This window comes from Pelodiscus sinensis, chromosome 8 (assembly GCF_052426305.1).
Source record: "Pelodiscus sinensis isolate ZL-2025 chromosome 8, ASM5242630v1, whole genome shotgun sequence".
NCBI classification, from domain to species: Eukaryota; Metazoa; Chordata; order Testudines; family Trionychidae; genus Pelodiscus; species Pelodiscus sinensis.
This window is the reverse complement of record NC_143059.1, coordinates 37269588-37289067: the sequence shown is the minus strand read 5'-3', so window position 1 is coordinate 37289067 and position 19480 is coordinate 37269588. Positions and strand designations below refer to the sequence as shown.

The 19480-nt window shown below is 42.2% G+C and overlaps 1 protein-coding gene across 4 annotated transcripts in view; it reads left to right on the top strand.

Moving 5' to 3' along the window:
- LOC102460189 (putative neutral ceramidase C) overlaps positions 1-19480 on the top strand; it is a 66711-nt gene that overhangs the window by 23615 nt on the left and 23616 nt on the right. For 3 of the 4 annotated variants that reach the window (XM_006121468.4, XM_089780150.1, XM_089780149.1), the window contains 8 exons: positions 6511-6621; positions 7761-7928; positions 9263-9336; positions 11925-12074; positions 12878-13054; positions 13777-13904; positions 15295-15372; positions 17437-17557. In XM_006121468.4, coding sequence (XP_006121530.3) covers positions 7775-7928; positions 9263-9336; positions 11925-12074; positions 12878-13054; positions 13777-13904; positions 15295-15372; positions 17437-17557 — 882 coding nt within the window. In that variant the 5' untranslated portion in view covers positions 6511-6621; positions 7761-7774. The remainder of the gene's footprint in view (positions 1-6510; positions 6622-7760; positions 7929-9262; positions 9337-11924; positions 12075-12877; positions 13055-13776; positions 13905-15294; positions 15373-17436; positions 17558-19480) is intronic. The other variant, XM_089780151.1, reaches the window with a different exon arrangement.

Below are 19480 nucleotides of genomic sequence, written 5' to 3'. Positions count from 1 at the left end.
AAGCCGTTGAGGACGCGGGCGGCGGTACCGCGGCGCGTCTCAGCGGTCCCGCCACCCATGTATCCCTGGTCTGCTGGGGGGGGGGGGTGCAGCTAGTGCACCCCCCCCAGCAGACCAGGCTTTTCTCGCTGCGGAAGACGCGGGCGGCGGGACCGCTGAGATGCGCCGCGGTCCCGCCGCCCCCGTCCTCCGCGGCGAGAAAAGCCTGGTCTGCTGCGGGGGGCGGGGGGGCGCAGCTAGTGCGGCGCTACCAGACCAACCCAGCAGCACTCCAGCTGCTCTGCCCCAGGCGTGTCCAATTCAGCCGCTGCTGGTCAGTTTCAACAGTGGCTGAATCTGGATGCCTGGGACAGAGCAGCGGGGGTGCTGCCGGGTTGGTCCCCGCAGCGCCGCACCTCGGCGCTGCGGGGACCAACCTGGCAGCACCCCAGCTGCTCTACCCCTGGTGTCCCCAAGTCAGCTGCTGCTGAAACTGATCGGCGGCTGATTCCAGGAAGCCCGGGGCAGAGCAACTGGCGTACAATATGACACAAGTTCCGACTTACATACAAATTCAACTTAAGAACAAACCTACAGTCCCTATCTTGTACGTAACCCGGGGACTGCCTGTATTCAATCTTGCTCCTGATTCCAGATGCAGCCTTGCTAGGGACAGAGAACCGGGAAGGATTACTGACCCATCCTGATACCGGATGTTCACCAGAGACTTTTAAGCTAGCAGTTTGTAACAACTCTGCTAAGAACTTGGTGACTGATGTATGTAATGTATTCGCCTTAACAATCTTACTCTCAACCTTTTCTTTCTTTCATTAATAAACCTTTAGATTTTAGATTCTAAAGGATTGGCCCCGGGTGCTCTCGTGGGTACAATCTAAAGTGTAAATTGGCCTGGGACTGTGGCTGGTTCTTTGGGACTGGGAGGATCTGCTCAGAGTTGGTGAGATTGGGTTTTATAACCTCTCACCTGTGTGTAAGGTCTGGGACTACTTGTGGCACAGGGAAAGCTGTGTGTCTGAGGGATTTTGCTCGTGAGGCTTCCTGTTGGCAAGATTGGCAGCTGAAGTGCTCTGTGCGACTGGTTTGTGGCCTATTTGGGAAAGGTCTCCAGTCGAGGGTTGTAAGTAGCTCTGTTTTGAGCAATTCACCCTGAGCTGATGCTGTTAGCGGTGCCCAAACCCGGCTCGATCTGTCACACAAGCGAAGTCCCTGCCCCTGCTCTCTCCACCCCAGGGGCTTGCAGTGCTCAGAGAAGCACATGGCTCCCACAGCCACTGATTAGATCTACTGTTATTTGATACATTATTAGTGGGTAATTAATGTAAGGATATGGGTATGGGTATGTATATGTGTGAAACATACTATGGATTCAGATAGGTGGGTTTTGGGAATAAAGAAATTTCAGATAATTGGAATTCTACTGTAATTTGCTTATGTAAGAATAAATTTTCAGATGAATCTTCTTCTTCTTCTTGGACTGAGCCGTCAATCTACGGATCTCATCTTCTATGATGCCGTTGATGAATGACTAAGCCAATCCTTGATTGGCAGAGCCGATTACAGATGTGACATAAAACCCTGCCAACTGCAGGCGTTGTACATTCTTTTCGGATCCTACTCTTTTCCTGTAATGCCTGGATACACTAACTCTCAAAGCAATTAAGAGGCTGTACAGTGGTTTGCCACCAGGACAATCTGTCCTGAACTAGAGTTTCCAGATCATTGGGAGATATGCTGCATGACTTCACATTGGCCTTTAAAATGTCTTTATAGCATTTATACTGAACACCAATAAAGCACTTTCCATGAGCAAGCTGCCATAGAAAACCATCTTTGGTATCTGTGTATCATCCATCTTCATAACATGACAAATCCAGCAAAACTTTTTATTCATAAGCATTGCTTCCATGCCCATGACACCACACACCTTAAGAATCTCTGGATTAGGAATTTTGTCACACCAGTTCACATGGCAATCTTCCTCAGACAATGCATATGGAACTGATCGAGCTTCAAAACATGGTGACGATATATTGTCCATGACTCTGAGCAGGACAGCCAAATCGTCCAAGTATTTTCCAGAGCCGATTTCTGTTGACCATGTCAAATGCCTTGGTCAAGTCAATGAAAATCACATAGAGGTGCTGATGTTGCTCTCTACGTTTCTCTTGAATTTGTCTGGCTGCATCATATGGGAAGCATAAGGTTCAGATGAATAGTTTTGCACTAAATGTAGGTTTTATAATATGAGTAAAAAATATGAGCTTTCCTAAGAATTGGTTATTTTAATTACATAAAGCATTCAGTAGCTATCAAAAAGTTGCACTTACTGATGTTTAGCGAAAGAAGGGAGAAGTATACTTTATAAGTTGCTATTCACCCACATTAACTTTATATAGAGTCACTGATACAGTGATATCTATAAATGTATTTGTTTTGTACGTTAGTAACCTTGTATGGCAAAACAGGCCAGTTTTGCTGATGGCAGATGCAATAAATTCTTTATCTGTATCATTGCAAAAAGATACTATATCAGAAAATGCTAAATCTTGAAAAGATTATTGTGAAAATTGCAGTGTCAGACAGTTATTTATCTGACCTGACATGTTCAAATTTGATTCAGCATTCCCATGGGTATCTGGGATGTTAGCTGTTGAATCCTATTAGACAAATGTATGTAACAATTTCAAGAGACAGATGTCAAAATCTCCTGATTTTCAAACAGCGTGCAAATTGAGCAAATAAAGAAAACTTGGGATTGATACCTGCATTCTTAGTTCACAGTGTGAATTCAGGGTATTCAATTGGAGTTTTGGGTGTTTCAAGAAGTGTAGGGCAAGATTCCTATTGGTGCATCTCTTTCTTTTTCCCTCCCCTCTTTGGTATAAGCTTGGGCAAGGCAACAAACTGGTTCCAGGAACAGTTTGCAGCCTGCACATATAGAAAAGTTTTGTATAATGGAATTGCTCGAAGCAAACTCTAGTATGTAAATGAAAACTGGAAAAGTGTTTGGCTAGAGCAACAGAGAAGTCTGTTTTTAGGAGTTGGCGAATTCATGCATTAAGAAAAATTGAAGTCTAGATTTAGTAAATAGAGGAAAAAGTGATTTTCAAAGATTTTGCTTTAAAAATATAAATCTATTTGCAAGTTTTAAGTCCATGTTCTGTTAATGATTAGAAATCTTAAACTGTTTTTTAAATTGTTTCCATAAAATATCTGCAGCTGTCTTTTTCATGTTTGCATTTCTTTGTAGAGATGAAGTGAGTGCATATTTGGGAAGGTAATGGGTGCAGCTCTCTACAGTTACTCTGTTTGGGACATATAACATTAATGCTCAGCATTGGTTAATGCATCAACTATAGCAGTTGCCTGGACAAGACTGTTGGGTCAATGTCAGAGACACAACCCTGATATATTTGACGAGCTTTCTATTTAAAGCTCACCTACTCTAAGGCTATGTCTAGACTGCAGGCTTCTTTCGAAAGAGGCTCTTTCGAAAGCATCTTTCGAAAGAGCCTCTTTCGAAAGATCGCGTCTAGACTGCAGGCGGATCTTTCGAAAGAGAAATCCGCTTTTTCGAAAGAGAGCACCCAGCGAGTCTGGATGCTCTCTTTCGAAGACGGCCTATTTACATTGAAGAACGCCTTCTTTCGAAAGAGGAACTTTCGAAAGAAGGCGTTCTTCCTCGTGAAACGAGGTTTACCGCCATCGAAAGAAAAGCCGCGTTCTTTCGAAATAATTTCGAAAGAACGCGGCTTGAGTCTGGATGCAGGGGAAGTTTTTTCGGGAAAAGGCTACTTTTCCCGAAAATACCCCTGAGTCTGGACACGGCCTAAGTGATCTAAAATTCTTTTAGCTAATCAGAAATTAGGTGTGTTTCGTCAGGTGTGGGGTGCTGTCAGTATCCAAATTTTGATCCATTTGACAAAACAGTTCCCAATATACAATCCTCTGGGCGGAGTGGGAGGGAGAGAAGATCACTTCTTAAAGTTGACACATTCTGACAGCATATTTTGCTCACAGATATTGATCTGACCAGGGCTCTGATCATTGTACCAGGGGTTCTACTGCTCAGTGGTTATCCCAATCATGTGGTTACCCATCTGCATGTAAAATTGTAGTTGCTGCTCTACATCAGTCATAGGAAGTATCCCAACAGAGTGCATAGCCCCTACCTGCTCCTTGGGGATAATCAAATTAAAATAGTATTTGAGAGAGATTTTGCTGGTCCAGCTAGGTGCACGCAGTCTCATCGGTCTAGTTGGCTGCCTAATGGATTACACTATGCACATAAGCCAATTTTCTGGAAAGTTACCATAGTATTGCAGCAGCTGGGTATGTTATGGCTATCAGATCTGAGGCAAACCTAGACACTGCGGCTGCATCTAGACTGGCATGAGTTTGCGGAAATACTTTTACTGGAAAAGTATTTCCGTTAAAAGTATTTCCGCAAAAGCGTGTCTAGATTGCCACGGATGCTTTTGTGCAAGCATCCGTGGCCAGTCTAGACGCGATTTTGCACAAGAAAGCCCCGATCGCCATTTTAGCCATTGGGCTTTTTTGCGCAAAACAGTTCTTCCCTGTCTACACTGGCCCTCTTGCGCAAGTATTCTTGCGCAAGAGGGCATTTTCCCAAGCGGGAGTGTGAAAGTATTCGCACAAGAAGCATTGATTTTGTACATTACAAAATCAGTGCTCTTGCGCAAATTCAAGCAGCCAGTGTAGACAGCTGGCAAATTTTTGTGCAAAAGCGACTGCCAGTCTAGACACACCCTACTGGTTCTAATCCAACTCAGGGCAAAAATCTCAAGTGAAAGAGGCAGTTGCTTCTTTTTTGAGGAAATGTATTCTGGAGTGTTCAGGAGGTATTGAACAGACAATACACTACACAAACAAACGCTTACTCACAGCTCAGGCTAATTAGGGGAATGGGAATGTGGGTGGGAGTTGGAGGATCAGATGATGGGGAGAGGATGAGGATTTGGGGAGTGGGAAGGGAGGAAGTTGATCAGGTGGGACACTGGGAAAGGAAACATGGGGCTGAGAGATAAGGACTGTGGAGAATAGGGTCTAGACAGCACCAATGAGCCCACATTTTATTCTGGTGTGTGTGCCTGACGGTCCCCAGGGCATCTACAGGGGTCTGAACCCCTCCCTTCCCCCTTCACATAAGCCAGATTCTCAGGAGCTTGCTTTTTTAGGGGGAGCAGTCTGAGCCTGACTCCCTCCCATCATGTGAGAGAATCTGGGGAGCACTGTACCTTTGGGTGGGGATGGAGTGTAACATTGGCATGCTAATGCTGACTCTGTGTGTGTGTGTGTGTGTGTGTGTGTGTGTGTGTGTGTGTGTGTGTGTGTAAAGAGCTGTGAATGGGCATGTTTGAAGTCTATCAGAAATTCTCCCCTATAGTGTGTGTATGAATATGGGGGGGGGGGGAAAGAACACCCACTAACATGAACAAAGCAGTTCAATCATCTCTTAGCTATTGTTCCGGGCTGTATTCATCATCAGCAGGTATTCTATTTCAGCTGAGAAAAATTCATTGAGCCAAGTAGGCTATGTCACCTCTCCCTGAGCCAGCTGTGCTGATGATGGATGTGGAGAGCCCCCTCCTTCCATTATCCCTTTAATTTTATAAACTACAATGGAGCACCAGTTCTGCACTAACCTGTACTCATCTATGTTTAAAACCCCACAAGGACACAGCTGTGCTACTATATTGCTTCAGTGTAGACACCACCTATGCCGATGGGAGGTATTCTGTTGGTGTAGGTGCTCTCCCTACCCAAAAGGCAGTAGCTAAACTGACAAAAAGAATTCTTCCATCAACATTACTGTCTACGTGGGAATTTAAGTAATCTTAACTATACAGCTCAGGGGTGGGGATATTTCACATCTTTGATTGAAGGAGTTAAACAGACCAAATTTTCTAGTGCCTCGGTTTTGCTGAATTTGATGTTCTGGAAGGGCACAAGTTATTAACCATCACACTTAACTTTGTGGCAATGATATTTCTCGCCATTTAATAAAGTATTAAGGGGTTGGATTTCTGGGTAAGGTTTATAGTCCATTTATAATCTATTAATTCACTGTATGATAAGATACGTGATGTTTTAAAATAAGCTTTTTTCTGTTCCATGGAACAACGAGCTGTTGATATTGCTGTTTATATTGTACAGAGATAGTTACTCTTAGAACTGAACTCATGAACTTTGCAGCCTTGGCCCAATAATAGCAAAGATTAAAAGACCAATGTTTTGACAAACCATGAGGTCCTGAAATTGTGCTTGGCCATAATGTGATGGTCAATATAGAATAATTTATAAACTGAGCTTTCATAAGCTGATATTTTTGATAGGCTTTCTTAAAATTCACCACAATTAAAATATATTTTACAGCTCCTAAAATTATTGATTTAATAGTGTCTTATCTTGTCTCTGACTCAAAGGTGTATAATAATTGCATCTACAAAGTTTTCATGTTATTGTAAGAATAACCTGCCTTTCCTTCAGACCTGTTGAAGTTCACGAACAAAAGGAAGTGGGATACACAAGCTGCAAATTGTACCAAGGGATTATTTGAGTTTACAGAATTCAGAAATCTTTAATAAACTAAATTATAAGGTAAGATTCTCTGTTTATCAGGTTTAGTAGTTACTGTTTAGCCAGTACATTTTTTATTGTTGTTTTTGTGTCAGCACTTTGCTTCTAACCACCTTGAAAAATGTGTCATTAACAGCCACTTCCCCAATTTCATACAGTTGGGCTGTTAAGCACTGATTCAGTATACCTTGCTGGGTCTGTACTACCATGGGATTGGATGCCAAGTTTAAGGCTGAGTTTGTAAATCATGTTGTAAATGCAACAAACAAACAAACAAAACCTGCCTTTAAAATTAGAACCCTTTCTGTTAGTGAATCATAGGGATGAAACATGACTGCTTTGTTTTACAAATGGAGGCTGTAACAAACAAAAATATTCTATGTAGCAAGTTGGTTTGACACCCAGACTTTTTTGATGTTATTTATAATCAGCATCTTTTAGAAGTACATGGCACCTTTTCTGAAGCGTTTAGCTCCTTGCAGTCATTTGTTTTCTTTTTTATGTGTATCATCTCTGCAGATTTGAAAAGTGGCATAAGCTAAGGCTATAAACTTCATTGGTAGAGAACAACCTCTGTAATTAGAGTAGAATGTAATAACATTGGTAATCATGAAATCTATACAATAATAGGACAGGGACAAATTCAATATCATCTGGGCAAATTGGAAAAATGATTTCTACTTGTCTAATGAGTCTCCAGCTCCCTTCTTTGCACATAGGTCCCAGTGCCAGCCTCCGCTTCCCCACTCCAAGTCTCTTTGCCCAGTCAGTCCCAGGTACAATTTCTCTCATTGGGCTCCCCACCCCACATACTCTTTTCCTTCTGCCGTGTCAGCCTTTTTTCTCCTCTATTTGAATCATACAGCTTCCTCCTCCACACTGCCTGGCTGCGTCTAGATTGGCATGATTTTCCAGAAATACTTTTAACAGAAAAGTTTTTCAGAAGCAAGCACATATTGTTGGAAACCTGGGATGTAGCCCCTGTTCTTTTGATCCAAACATGTCCTAGCTAGGAAGTATGGAGGTCCTTAAATGGCAGAAGTTTGGTATGATCTGAAGTTAGCTGTGGTCTCTGAGGGTATGGCCTAAATTGCTTTGGACACACTATCAATGGGCTAACTTCTATCTGAATTTCTAACAGCTTATTTTCTTCTTTGCAGTTTTTGTTCCTGCAATGGGTAACAAGTGCAAAACCCATTTCTCATGCCTGGAAGTGGTACTCATTGTCCTCCTGGTGCTGATGACAATAATTACTTTGATTCTTCTAGTTCTTCTTTTTATCCCGCAGAAAAGCAAGACTACAGGCAAGAAAAGCACATTACTTAATGGTAGGGTGATCATATTTCCCTCGGTTGAATATGGGGCACCTGGTAAAATTACTTGTATTCAAGTGAATTCAATGGCAATCAATCAGAACTATACAAAAGTTCAAATTAACATCAAGTTGACTGAGCCCCTGTTAAAAAGAAACACTGAAGAGCAGGAGTCTTTTTATTTACCTCCGTATTTTGAAGTTTAGAATGGGGAGAGGTCTCTTTCTCTCTCTCTCTCTCACTCACACATACACACTCCTGTACACCTCTCTCAGACAGGAACAGGAGTGACTGACACACACACACACCTGTACACCTCTCTCAGACAGCAACAGGAGTGACTGACACACACACACTCCTGTACACTTCTCTCAGACAGGAACAGGAGTGACTGACAGACTTGACCTAACCCTCTGTACCCTGTGCTCTTCACTCTCCATGTCTGGCTGGGCTTTTGGGACCGACCCGCCTCTTCTACTACCTGGTGCGGCATCTACTCAATGCAATACTTGGGGGGAGAGGTGCACAGGGTCACAGGCCCTCTTCCCGATTTCTGTCAGGGTTCACACCAGAACGTGCCAGCCTTTCGGCACTGTGCGGGTGGGAAGAGTTGGGAGCTGCTGCCAGAAGAAATGGGATGGGGGTTGGGATGACCTGGCCTGTGTTTTTCCAGAGGTAATTTCTTCCCTCCTGCTCCCCAGGAGCTAGAAGCAGCTTGTCCCTTCCTATCTGCAGAGTACAGAAGGGCAGCTAACACCTCCAAGTTGCTACTGGCCATCAACATAACCCAGCTGCCTCCTCTCCCCTGGCTACAGCATGGTCAGGAAGGGGTTAAACTCTAATTGTGCAGTAAGCACCAGGGCCCAGGGAATCTGACTGCACAGTCTTCAGCAAACCTATCCAGAGAGGTGATTCAACACGGGAGGGTGTGTAGGAGACAGAGGAGCCCTGCACTCCCTGTAGACAGCACCAAATTTTGAAATAAGCTATTTCAAAACTAACTCAGAATAAGCTACACAATTTGCATAGCTCAAATTTTGCATAGCTCAAATACGGATGTTACATGTCACCATGGGTTGCCTTCTCTCAGGGATCTGAAACCCTACACACACTAGGAAGCTAGTTTTGATATTAGGTTCAAAGATAGCAAATCTCACAGCTATTTGGTAACCATTACATAAATGGGACTGCTCACCACACACAATATTTATAAATAACAGAAATTTTACCCAACAATCCAGTACCTCCTTGCTCAGGAGCGAAAGTTGATGAAAATTGATGTGTCTGTTCAATTCTGATATATTCACTGAGTTAAGAGTTTTCACTTGCACCATCTTAAACCCCTTCAGCTACTGATTCTAAGAACTACCGGATTGGTGTTGGCCGCGCTGACTGTACTGGACCAGTTGCAGAAGTCCCTTTGGTACGTATAGAAACTTAAGAAAGTGTATGTAATACACGTTATCTTAGACTCATAGACTCATAGACTTTAAGGTCAGAAGGGACCATTATGATCATCTAGTCTGACCCCCTGCACAGCGCAGGCCACAGAATCTCGCCCACCCCTCTCAGAATAATCCTCTCACCTATGTCTCAGATATTGAAGCCTTCAAATACTTTGAAGGCCCCAACATGTAGAGAGTCCTTCAGCTGTGATCTGTGCCCAATGCTACAGAGGAAGGCGAAAAACCTCCAGGGCCTCTGCCAATCTACCCTGGAGGAAAATTCCTTCCTGACCCCAAATATGGCGATCAGCTAAGCCCTGAGCATGTGGGTAAGACTCACCAGCCAGACACCCAGAAAGTTCCCTATAATGAATGGTCAATTAGTTACCAAGATCATGTTATTTCATCCAACCATCCCCTTATCATAGAATCATAGAACTGGAAGAGACCTCAGAAGGTCGTCAAGTCCAGCCCTCCGCTCTAGGCAGGACCAATCCCATCTAAATCAACCCGGCCAGGGTTTTGTCAAGCCGAGACTTAAACACCTCTAGGGATGGAGACTCCACTACTTCCCTAGGTAACCCATTCCAATGCTTCACTACCCTCCTAGTAAAATAGTTTTTCCTAATATCCAATCTGTACCTCTCCCACCACAACTTGAGACCATTGCTCCTTGTTCTGCCATCTGTCACTACTGAGAACAGCCTCTCTCCATCCTCTTTGGAACCTCCCTTCAGGAAGTTGAAGGCTGCTATCAAGTCCCCCCTTACTCTTCGCTTCTGCAGACTAAACAGACCCAAGTCCCTCAGCCTCTCCTCGTAGGTCATATGCTCCAGACCCCTAATCATTTTGGTTGCCCTCCACTGGACCCTCTCCAATGCGTCCGCATCCTTTTTGTAGTGGGGGGCCCAGAACTGGACACAGTACTCCAGATGTGGCCTCACCAAAGCCGAATAAAGGGGAATAATGACATCTCTGGATCTGCTGGCAATGCTCCTCTTAATGCATCCTAATATGCCATTAGCCTTCTTGGCTACAAGGGCACACTGTTGACTCATAGCTAGCTTCTCATCCACTGTAACCCCCAGGTCCTTTTCTGCAGAACTACTACTTAACTGGTTGGTCCCCAGCCTGTAACTATGCTTGTCCCAAGTGCAGGACTCTACACTTGTCTTTGTTGAATCTCATGAGATTTCTAGTGGCCCAATCCTCCAATTTGTCTAAGTCACTCTGGACCCTATCTCTGCCCTTAAGCGTATCTACCTCTCCCCCTAGCTTAGTGTCATCTGCAAACTTGCTGAGGGTGCAATCTATCCCCTCATCCAGGTCATTAATAAAGATATTGAACAAAACTGGTCCTAGAACCGAACCTTGGGGTACTCCACTAGAAACCGACCGCCATCCTGACATCGAGCCATTGATCACTACCCGCTGGGCCCGGCCTTCTAGCCATCTTTCTATCCATCTTACCGTCCATTTATCCAATCCGCATTCCCTTAACTTGCTGGCAAGAATATTGTGGGAGACCGTATCAAAAGCCTTGCTAAAGTCAAGGTATATAACATCCACTGACTTTCCCATGTCCACTGAGCCAGTTACCTCATCATAGAAGCTAATCAGATTGGTCAAGCACGACTTCCCCTTTGTGAATCCATGCTGACTATTCCTGATCACTTTCCTCTCATTCAAGTGTCTCAAAATGGATTCCTTTAGGATCCCTTCCATGATTTTTCCAGGAACCGAGGTAAGACTGACCGGCCTATAGTTCCCTGGATCGTCCTTCTTCCCTTTTTTGAAGATGGGCACTACATTTGCCTTTTTCCAATCATCCGGGATTTCGCCCGATCTCCACGACTTTTCAAAGATAATGGCCAAAGGCTCCTCAATGACATTTGCCAACTCCTTCAGTACCCTCGGGTGCATTAAGTCCGGACCCATGGATTAGTGTCCTTTCATGGACCATGGCTGGTATAGCACGGCTATGCAGGATGTTTGCTTGGTTTAATTAACAAAAAGAGCTGTCTTATGACATTACCTGGGATAGGATCACCCTGTGATCTCAGACTGTCGATCCTGCATAGAACAAATGTATCAATGAATTATTCAGAAAATTTGCTTTAATTGATCTCTCCCTTCCCTCCGCATCTAGCTACTGCACATACTTGGAAATTCAATATTTAAATATATTTATATTAATCAATGTTTGCTAGACAGGAAAGGGAAAAGAATTAGATGGTAAATATAGATTTACTTTAAAACTTACTTAACTATAATATGGAAACGGGAATATGTTGGCTGTGTAAGTAAAACATTCAGGGTGCATAATATGCATTGACAATTCTCTTACTGTATAATATTCTGCCTTACTAAAAAAAATGCAAGAAACTTCAAGCTAGCTTTGATTCTATGTACTAGTTATAAGATGTAACCTATAGCAGTCTGTTTTGGATGGTTAGCTGTAATTTGGGTCCTGTGATGAATTTGCTATGAGAAGTATAAGTAAATGGAAACTTCTATCAATAAATAGGATAGTGTGGGGTTGCCCTAATCTTGTGTTGTGCCACAGATGGGCTATGCCAATCCTGACCAGCGGGCTGGTGGAATTCTCTCGCGTCTGTATAGCCGAGCTTTCATTGTGGCAGAGCCTGATGATTCCAAGAGAGTGGTGTTTGTCAGTGCCGACATAGGCATGCTGTCTCAGAGACTTAGGCTGGAGGTATGTGAATAATATCAATTCCAAATATTGTCACATGTACCCCAATTGGGCTTGCAGCCTCATTGTTTTAGATGCTGTAGAAACATTGAGAAAAAGGCACACCTTGGCTAAAGAGCTGACAGTCCATCAAAGGAGAACTTTTATTATGTTTGTGTTAGTGGAAAACTTCGCTATGGAGTACACCTGAGAATTGTATTCCCTGTAATATTTGATCTCCATTATTACTTAGTGGTGCTAACCTTAATATTTTCTGTTTAGAGAACAGAATAGGTATCTTCTAAAAGATGTTTCAGGATGATAAGTCCAGTTCCAGCCAGAAGTTAAAATAAAGAACTGGTCCTGAGGATATGAATGTTTATGGTCTGTGGTGAGCCCCTAGTGGCCAAAGTACAGTGGCATGTAACATTTTCTTGCCTGTAGCACCCCCTTAGTAGCCAGAGAGTGAGTATGGGATAAATATAGTCAATTAAGCGTTTCTGATTTAAATCTTAGAAGATCCAACTGGTGGGAATCTGATAGGCAATTTTCCTGTGTCTTGTAATAAGAAAAAAGACTGGCTATAAAAAAGCACAGCAGCTTTTATTTTCTGTATCTAAGAACCCAAAGGGTTCTTTCCTGAGTGGTCAGCTATGCTCCCAATTACTCAGTCATTAGTGTGTGTGTGAAGGGATAGGAAGACGGATGTGGAAAAGGAGGACTATGCTATTACCATAAATATAAAAAAAAGAAAATAAATCCAGGATTATATTTATCTATGACTGCCTAGAAACACCCATCTGCATTAACTGCCTCCTTCCTTTTAGGTAATCAAGAAATTGAAGAGTAAATATGGGGATTTATACACACAAGACAATGTTATATTGAGTGGCACTCACACCCATTCAGCACCAGCAGGCTATTTCCAGTATACTATCTTTTTGCTAAGTAGCAAGGGACTTATCAAACCATCCTTGAATGCCATTGTAAATGGGATTGTAAAGGTAGGTGTTTTGAGTTAATTTTTCTTCCCAAAATGTATGAACATGTACAGCAGGGGCAATCTTTGTGTTCTCTTTTTATTTATTAGTATAGAAGTAGCCAAGAAGTGTCATGGGAAATTAATTTTAGTGTTTCATGACATCACATCATATTTGTTGCAAGATTTTAGATTTATCATGACCAACTTGGTCAGGTTAGTAAACAAAATGATGCATTTTCTTTAGGTAGAGATTATTTCATATTACTTGAAATATTAATTAAGTTTGATACTAGCTATTTTATTTTCCAAAGTATAAAACTGTATCAAATGTATAAAAAAAAGTGCACAAAACAATAGCCTTAGATCACCTTTCCTTGTCTGGATTTCTAATAAGGTCCATAGATACAGAAGACTCATACTTGCTTTCTCTGTACCACCTCTTCACTAGGGCTGTGTCTAGACTGCAGGGTTTTTTCGAAAAAAGTAGCCTTTTTTTGAAAAAACTTCACCTGCGTCTAGACTACAGCTGCGTTCTTTCGAAATAAAAAAAATTCTTTTGACGGTGGTACTCCTCATTTCATGAGGAAGAACGTCTTTCGAAAAAAGGTGTTCTTGAATGCAAACTGGGCTTTTTTGAAAGAGAGCATCCAGACTGCCTGGGTGCTCTCTTTCAAAAAAAAGGTTCACTTTTTCAAAAGAAAAGGTCTGCACTAGTCTGATTTTCCTTGCCTTTCTGCTTTCCAGAGCATTGATATAGCACACCAGAATATGACCAGAGGAAGGCTTTTTATCAATAAAGGATTGGTAGAAAATAGCCAAATCAACAGAAGTCCTTACTCTTATCTTCAGAATCCAGAATCTGAAAGGAACAGGTAAAGAAGAAGAAGGAAGCTACAGCTCTTTAAGAGAAGCATGAATTGTTGCCAAAAAGTGTTTTGAGAACACAGTGTTGAAGAAACAAGGAATCCAGTGGCACCTTAAAGTTGAACACATTTATAAGGCATACATTTTCATGAGATACAACTCACTTCCTCAGATGCACAAAAGGTTATACCCTAATAAATTTGTTAGTCTTTTAAGGTGCCACTGGACTCTTTATTGTTTTGTGGAAACAGACTGAGACAGCTACCTGTGTGAAACCTATTATCCTGGAAAGTATTGAAGAACTACATCTTTGTATGTCATCAAAACCAAATCAGATGTGGAAATTTCCTTGATCTGGGAAATCAAGAACCCAACTTCACCCTTATCACTGGATGGTGGGGTCTGGGAACTTTTAGCAATAAAACAGTACAGAAAACTGCAACTTTATGTTGGTGGTAGTCAAGCCACCCAAACTTTCTTATCATGCACCTGAGTATATGCACTGGCATCTTTCTGTGCAGGGAATATTTTTTTCTAGCTGGCCTCATGCTGTGTTTTTTAAATGAAATAAAGCATTCCAAGGTTAACATTGTGCTCAGCTATACCCTCTTTCCAATAGAAACACTACCATATTTCAGAGAAACATCTGTCTATAGTTGCTGTCAGATGAGAAACTAAACAGACTTACTACGCTTGATTTCAGTCACACCAGCCCTTTATGCTCCCTGTCAGTGTAAAAGGGCCTTAAATGGGGTATTCTCAGGAGGTATTTTACCCTATGGCAACGGCCGTCCTGACTGGGGAAGAGATTCCAAGGCAGTCCCACTTAGCCTGTAGTATTTCTTGGACATTGGGTCACACAGCACTACACTTGTTCGTTGCTACCCATAGTCCATAGAAAGCCTCTGAATGCAAAGTGTCAGTTACAGAGGCTGAAGGTGGCACAGGGGTTGCACCCACCATACATATACACAATTGCCACAGAATGTGGGTTGCCCAAAGGGACCCACATGTCACTTTTGTCACGCCCCATTCCATTCATGCACCAAGTACAGAAAAGGAGTAACTGAGAAACTGACTTCTGTGTTTTATTTAGGAAAAAAATTCAAATTTTTGGCTAATCACTGAAATAGAAAGCAAGATCTACAGTCTTTGTAGAAAAGAAAGATTTTTGCATCACAGCAAAATGAGAATTCAGTTTTCTTCAGGCAAGCAGCATATTATATCAAATATGACTTTTCTTGCTAAATTCAGCAGCTTTTTGCAGAAGTAGTTGTAATTATAACTGCTGGAAGCTGATGACCTGAATTCATTTTCTTGTTTAGCATATAACAAAGTCATTTACAGATTGTGATACTGCCTGTGGCACTAAAGTGATTTCTCTGTTGTGCTGTCTAGGTATTCATCGAACACGGACAAAGAAATGGTGGTACTGAAGATGGTAGATGTAAATGGAAAGGAGCTAGGTCTAATCAGGTACCTGTACTGAATCTTAAAGTAAAATTCACTCCCAAACACTAAAATATAACCTGGGTCTCCAAACATGTCTTTTCTATTGATGCATTCTTTGTAGTCATCAAAAATGCCCATGTTACCTTTCACATCAAGGTCATTGGTTCAAATCCCCCTCAAAGCAGTGGGGGCTTTAAGCCACCTACCTGAGAACCTATTCAAGTTACAGCCACCTCTTCAGGTTGCCTTTTGGGCTGCAGCACTGCTGAGGATTTCCACAGCTCAGCGAGCTTTGGCCCTGCCTGGAATATTCCATACATCAGGACATGTGAGGGTGGCCTTGGAAAGCAGCTCTACACCTGTCTCCCATAGAAACTGCACCAACAGAATCCTCTTCATGACAGGGCTTTTTAGGGTCACTTTACCCTACTCCAGCCCTTTTACCCAATGCAAAGAGGCCAGTTTAGGAGTGAGGATCTCTCTTCTAGCGTCTAGTGCTATATTGTGTAAAACATCCATGGTTTCACTAGGGCCCTGACTTCATATGCTGAGATTGAATGTAAGATGGTGCTTGTTAACAACTCAATTTTCTATTAAGAGATTTGAAGCTGAAAGTTCAGAACTCAAGGCCAGGCAAACAAATAACAAAACTTGCAATACTTACCCAACTTTTGACCTCCCTCATTTAGCTCAGGGCATGAACAGCTGAGTGGGGTCCAGCTTTGTCACAAGGCATCTGAAGCTTTATTGTGTTGGGTGATGTTTGTACATCTTTTTTTCACCCTGTTTCACACACAGTTGTATAGTCTGCAGGCTATGGGGAAAGGTTTGTCGTTTAGGCAGTTTGCAGCATGGAAGAAATCTTGTTATTTTCCAATATTTTGTATGCATTAATATAACATGTCACAAGGTGCCATGAAACACCTTCTTGCATTAACCATCACACAGGCATATTAATAAACACTGCTAATTTATAACACATACATTTTTACTATGTGAGACTGGTGGCAATTGCTGACTCTAAAGCTGGAAAACAATTTGCATTACAAATTCCTGTTTTATAATTGCCATAATTTTTCAAACTTTACACTTTTTGAGTTAAATATTTCCATGCTTGGTCCCTGCTTTTTCTTTCTTTGTGTTAGCAAAATTGTTTCAGCCACTTTTAAGTAACAAATGGGGACAAAATGCACTTTCCCACTGTGACTAACTTTTTATGTAGGAAAACTCTAGGAGCTGGCATGTAAATAGAGCTTGACAATCAGTGTGCACTTTAAGTTTTGGAGGAAAATTAATATGCAGATGTAAGCATGTGCAGGCAAATGTTCAAAGATGCAGTGAGCATATAACCACAGGTAGTGAAATACACAAGTAGGCAGTAGGGGACTATGACCTTTTGAGTAAGGGCAAACTGATTTGCTCTGAAGAAAGAGGATGTCAAGCTGTGTCAATGAATGGCACATGGCGCTGATCACTTCAAACTTCCATGGAATAACAATGGAAGTTGTTTCATGTACAATCTAAGTAGTGTGGTATACACCTGTGCACTTAGGATCCGATTCAAAGTGCCTTGAGTCAATGGAAAGATGCCCATGGACTGAAATGGGCTTTGGATGAGATGTTTACATTGTTTTTTCCCCCCTTAAAAAAAGAAAGGGAAATCAAATGCAAAAACAGTAGCCTGTAGCTTGTGGACTGGGACCACACTACTACTTGATCCTCAGGCCATCAGGCACTGACCCCTTTCTGAGAAGCAACTCACAGCAGCCTCAAGTTGGGCCACCTACAGTGGTCCCCAAGATCTCCCCCCGCAGGGAATTTGGAGTACTCTTTGGTAGCAGAGAAAGAATGGACTTTTCTAAGCTTGGGAACATGACAGCTGGCTGTTGCTAAAACTAGGTATTGATCAGATGTCTTTATTCAGGTGGAAGTTGAGAGGTGGAGGTGGGAGGAGGGAGCAGCAATTCCACATTTGCTGATCTAGAACATTTATTCTTTCCCCCCGAAGGAAAGATACCAGTAGGTCAGTGATAACTAATATTAATGAATTCATTTCCTATAATATTTGTTTTTTTGACTGCTTATTAGCTGGTTTGCAATTCATCCTGTCAGCATGAACAACACAAACCTTCTCGTAAATAGTGACAACGTGGGCTATGCATCTTACCTCTTTGAACAAGAGAAAAACAAAGGACTGCTTCCTGGAGAGGTTAGACTATGTTATGGCTATCTTGAAGAGTGGGATAAAACATAAATGAAAGAGAGCCAATAAAATGTCTTTTATGGGATAGATGCAGTCTCATTCAAACAGCAATTGCAGACTGCAGGACAAATCCTGCAGATGCACAGTAAAGCCATCTTATACATCTTATCATCTACTTTTTCCAATTATAGAAAAGAGAAATGGCAAGGCAACTGGTGAACACATATTGCTTCCCAAAACAGCAACTGGCAACATTTGTGTAAATGTCAAGGGACATTGCTGATCTGCTAAGATCCATAATTTGATCTATATAAAAAACCACCCCAATTTTCTAGTGACATTTGATTCAATAGGAACTACTCCGGTCATAAGGTTGAACATAGATTGTTGGAATTTTGCAGTATTTGGAATTAAAATACTGTAGGACCATATTATTCCTTTGAATATGACAAGGTTTTAATTGAAATGTAAATGCATATTTAAAATAGAAATGGGGGAACCTCATGAAATACAAGTATTCGGAGTCCTTCACAACTATTTTAAAAGTTTTTTTTCCTTGTAGGTGAACAATCAATCTTAGAAAGCAAACTTTAGAAAGTGGTGCCCTATTTATATCTAGCACAGAAAATGAATTCACTTCTTTTGCCTTAGAATTCTTCCTCTGTGCAACATTTTCACCTCTCATAATTGGAATGCAAGTCTAACACTCATTAGATAGAGTCCAACCTCCAGACCAAATGTGTTTGAATGAGTTGGAAATTAGACAAAAAAGTTTGCTCATACTTACATAAAAGCATTTCCTCTGATATTAGATTTTATAAAAAACTTATATTAAATCCAAGACCCCAAGCTTGCTGTCAAGGTTTCAATGCTATTCTAAAATCTATCTTGGATATGCCAACACATGCTGCACTCATACATGTAAAGATGGTGAGATATGCCATCTGCAAGGGCTTATAAGAAAAGTTAAGATGAATCAACTAAAGCTGCAAACTTAAAGCATATTAAAATGCTCAGTGTATACTCTCATTCTAAAGTAAAGAGAACTTGAATGGAAGTGTCCACACAATATGTTAACACATTTTAACATATGCATATTGACTTCATAACTTCAGTTAATTTGTCTTAACTTCCCTAGCTAAGTGGTGAGTACTGAATGTGATGAGGTAGCATAAATATGTAATCCATTCTTGTGTAAGCGGGGGAATGGACCCGCTATTGTGGGGAACTTTCCCGGCTTCTATACCACCCCAGTGAAATGGATCAGTGAAAGGATCTGAGTCCCCGCTCCCACTTCCTTTACCCTACGGCCTCCCTGTTCCTGAGGGCTCCCCCTCCACTCTCCTGAGTAGCAGAGTCCTCGAAACCCCCACAAAGCTGGGCCCAGGTTTCCTGGGGCTTAATCCCTGACCTTGTAGTCACTAGGGGCAGGAGTTAGAGTGTCCCCACTCCGAGGTGCTCTCTTCACACTGCATGCTTTCTTGGCCCAGTGATCATTTCATAAGGTTCTAAGCAAATACAATTTATTAAACATCAACTGATTAAAGAGAAAAGAATAAGAAAAAAAATGAGAATGGTTAAATGAGAACACACAGCCCTGCTCTGTAGCACAGGGACATCAAAATAGCAGTCTGCAGAGTGTAAGGACAGGCCACAGTCTCTTCCTTATAGGCTTAAGGGCGCTGCAGGGGGGGCTGCAGGCTGGACATGCTTGCTCTGGCAGTGACCACACAGCCTCAAGCTCTAAGTGGCCAGACCCCTCTCCCAGTCTGGCCTGCTGGTCCTCTTGGCTGGTGATATCTCCCTGCCCGGAGCCTCTCCCCACACTTTGCTGGTCCCAGATGCTCACCACACCCAGCTGTAGGCTGTGCTGCCTTGTCAGTCTCCAGCTCCTTGCGTTGCTTCTCTGTCCCTTTTGGCTTCTCTGAG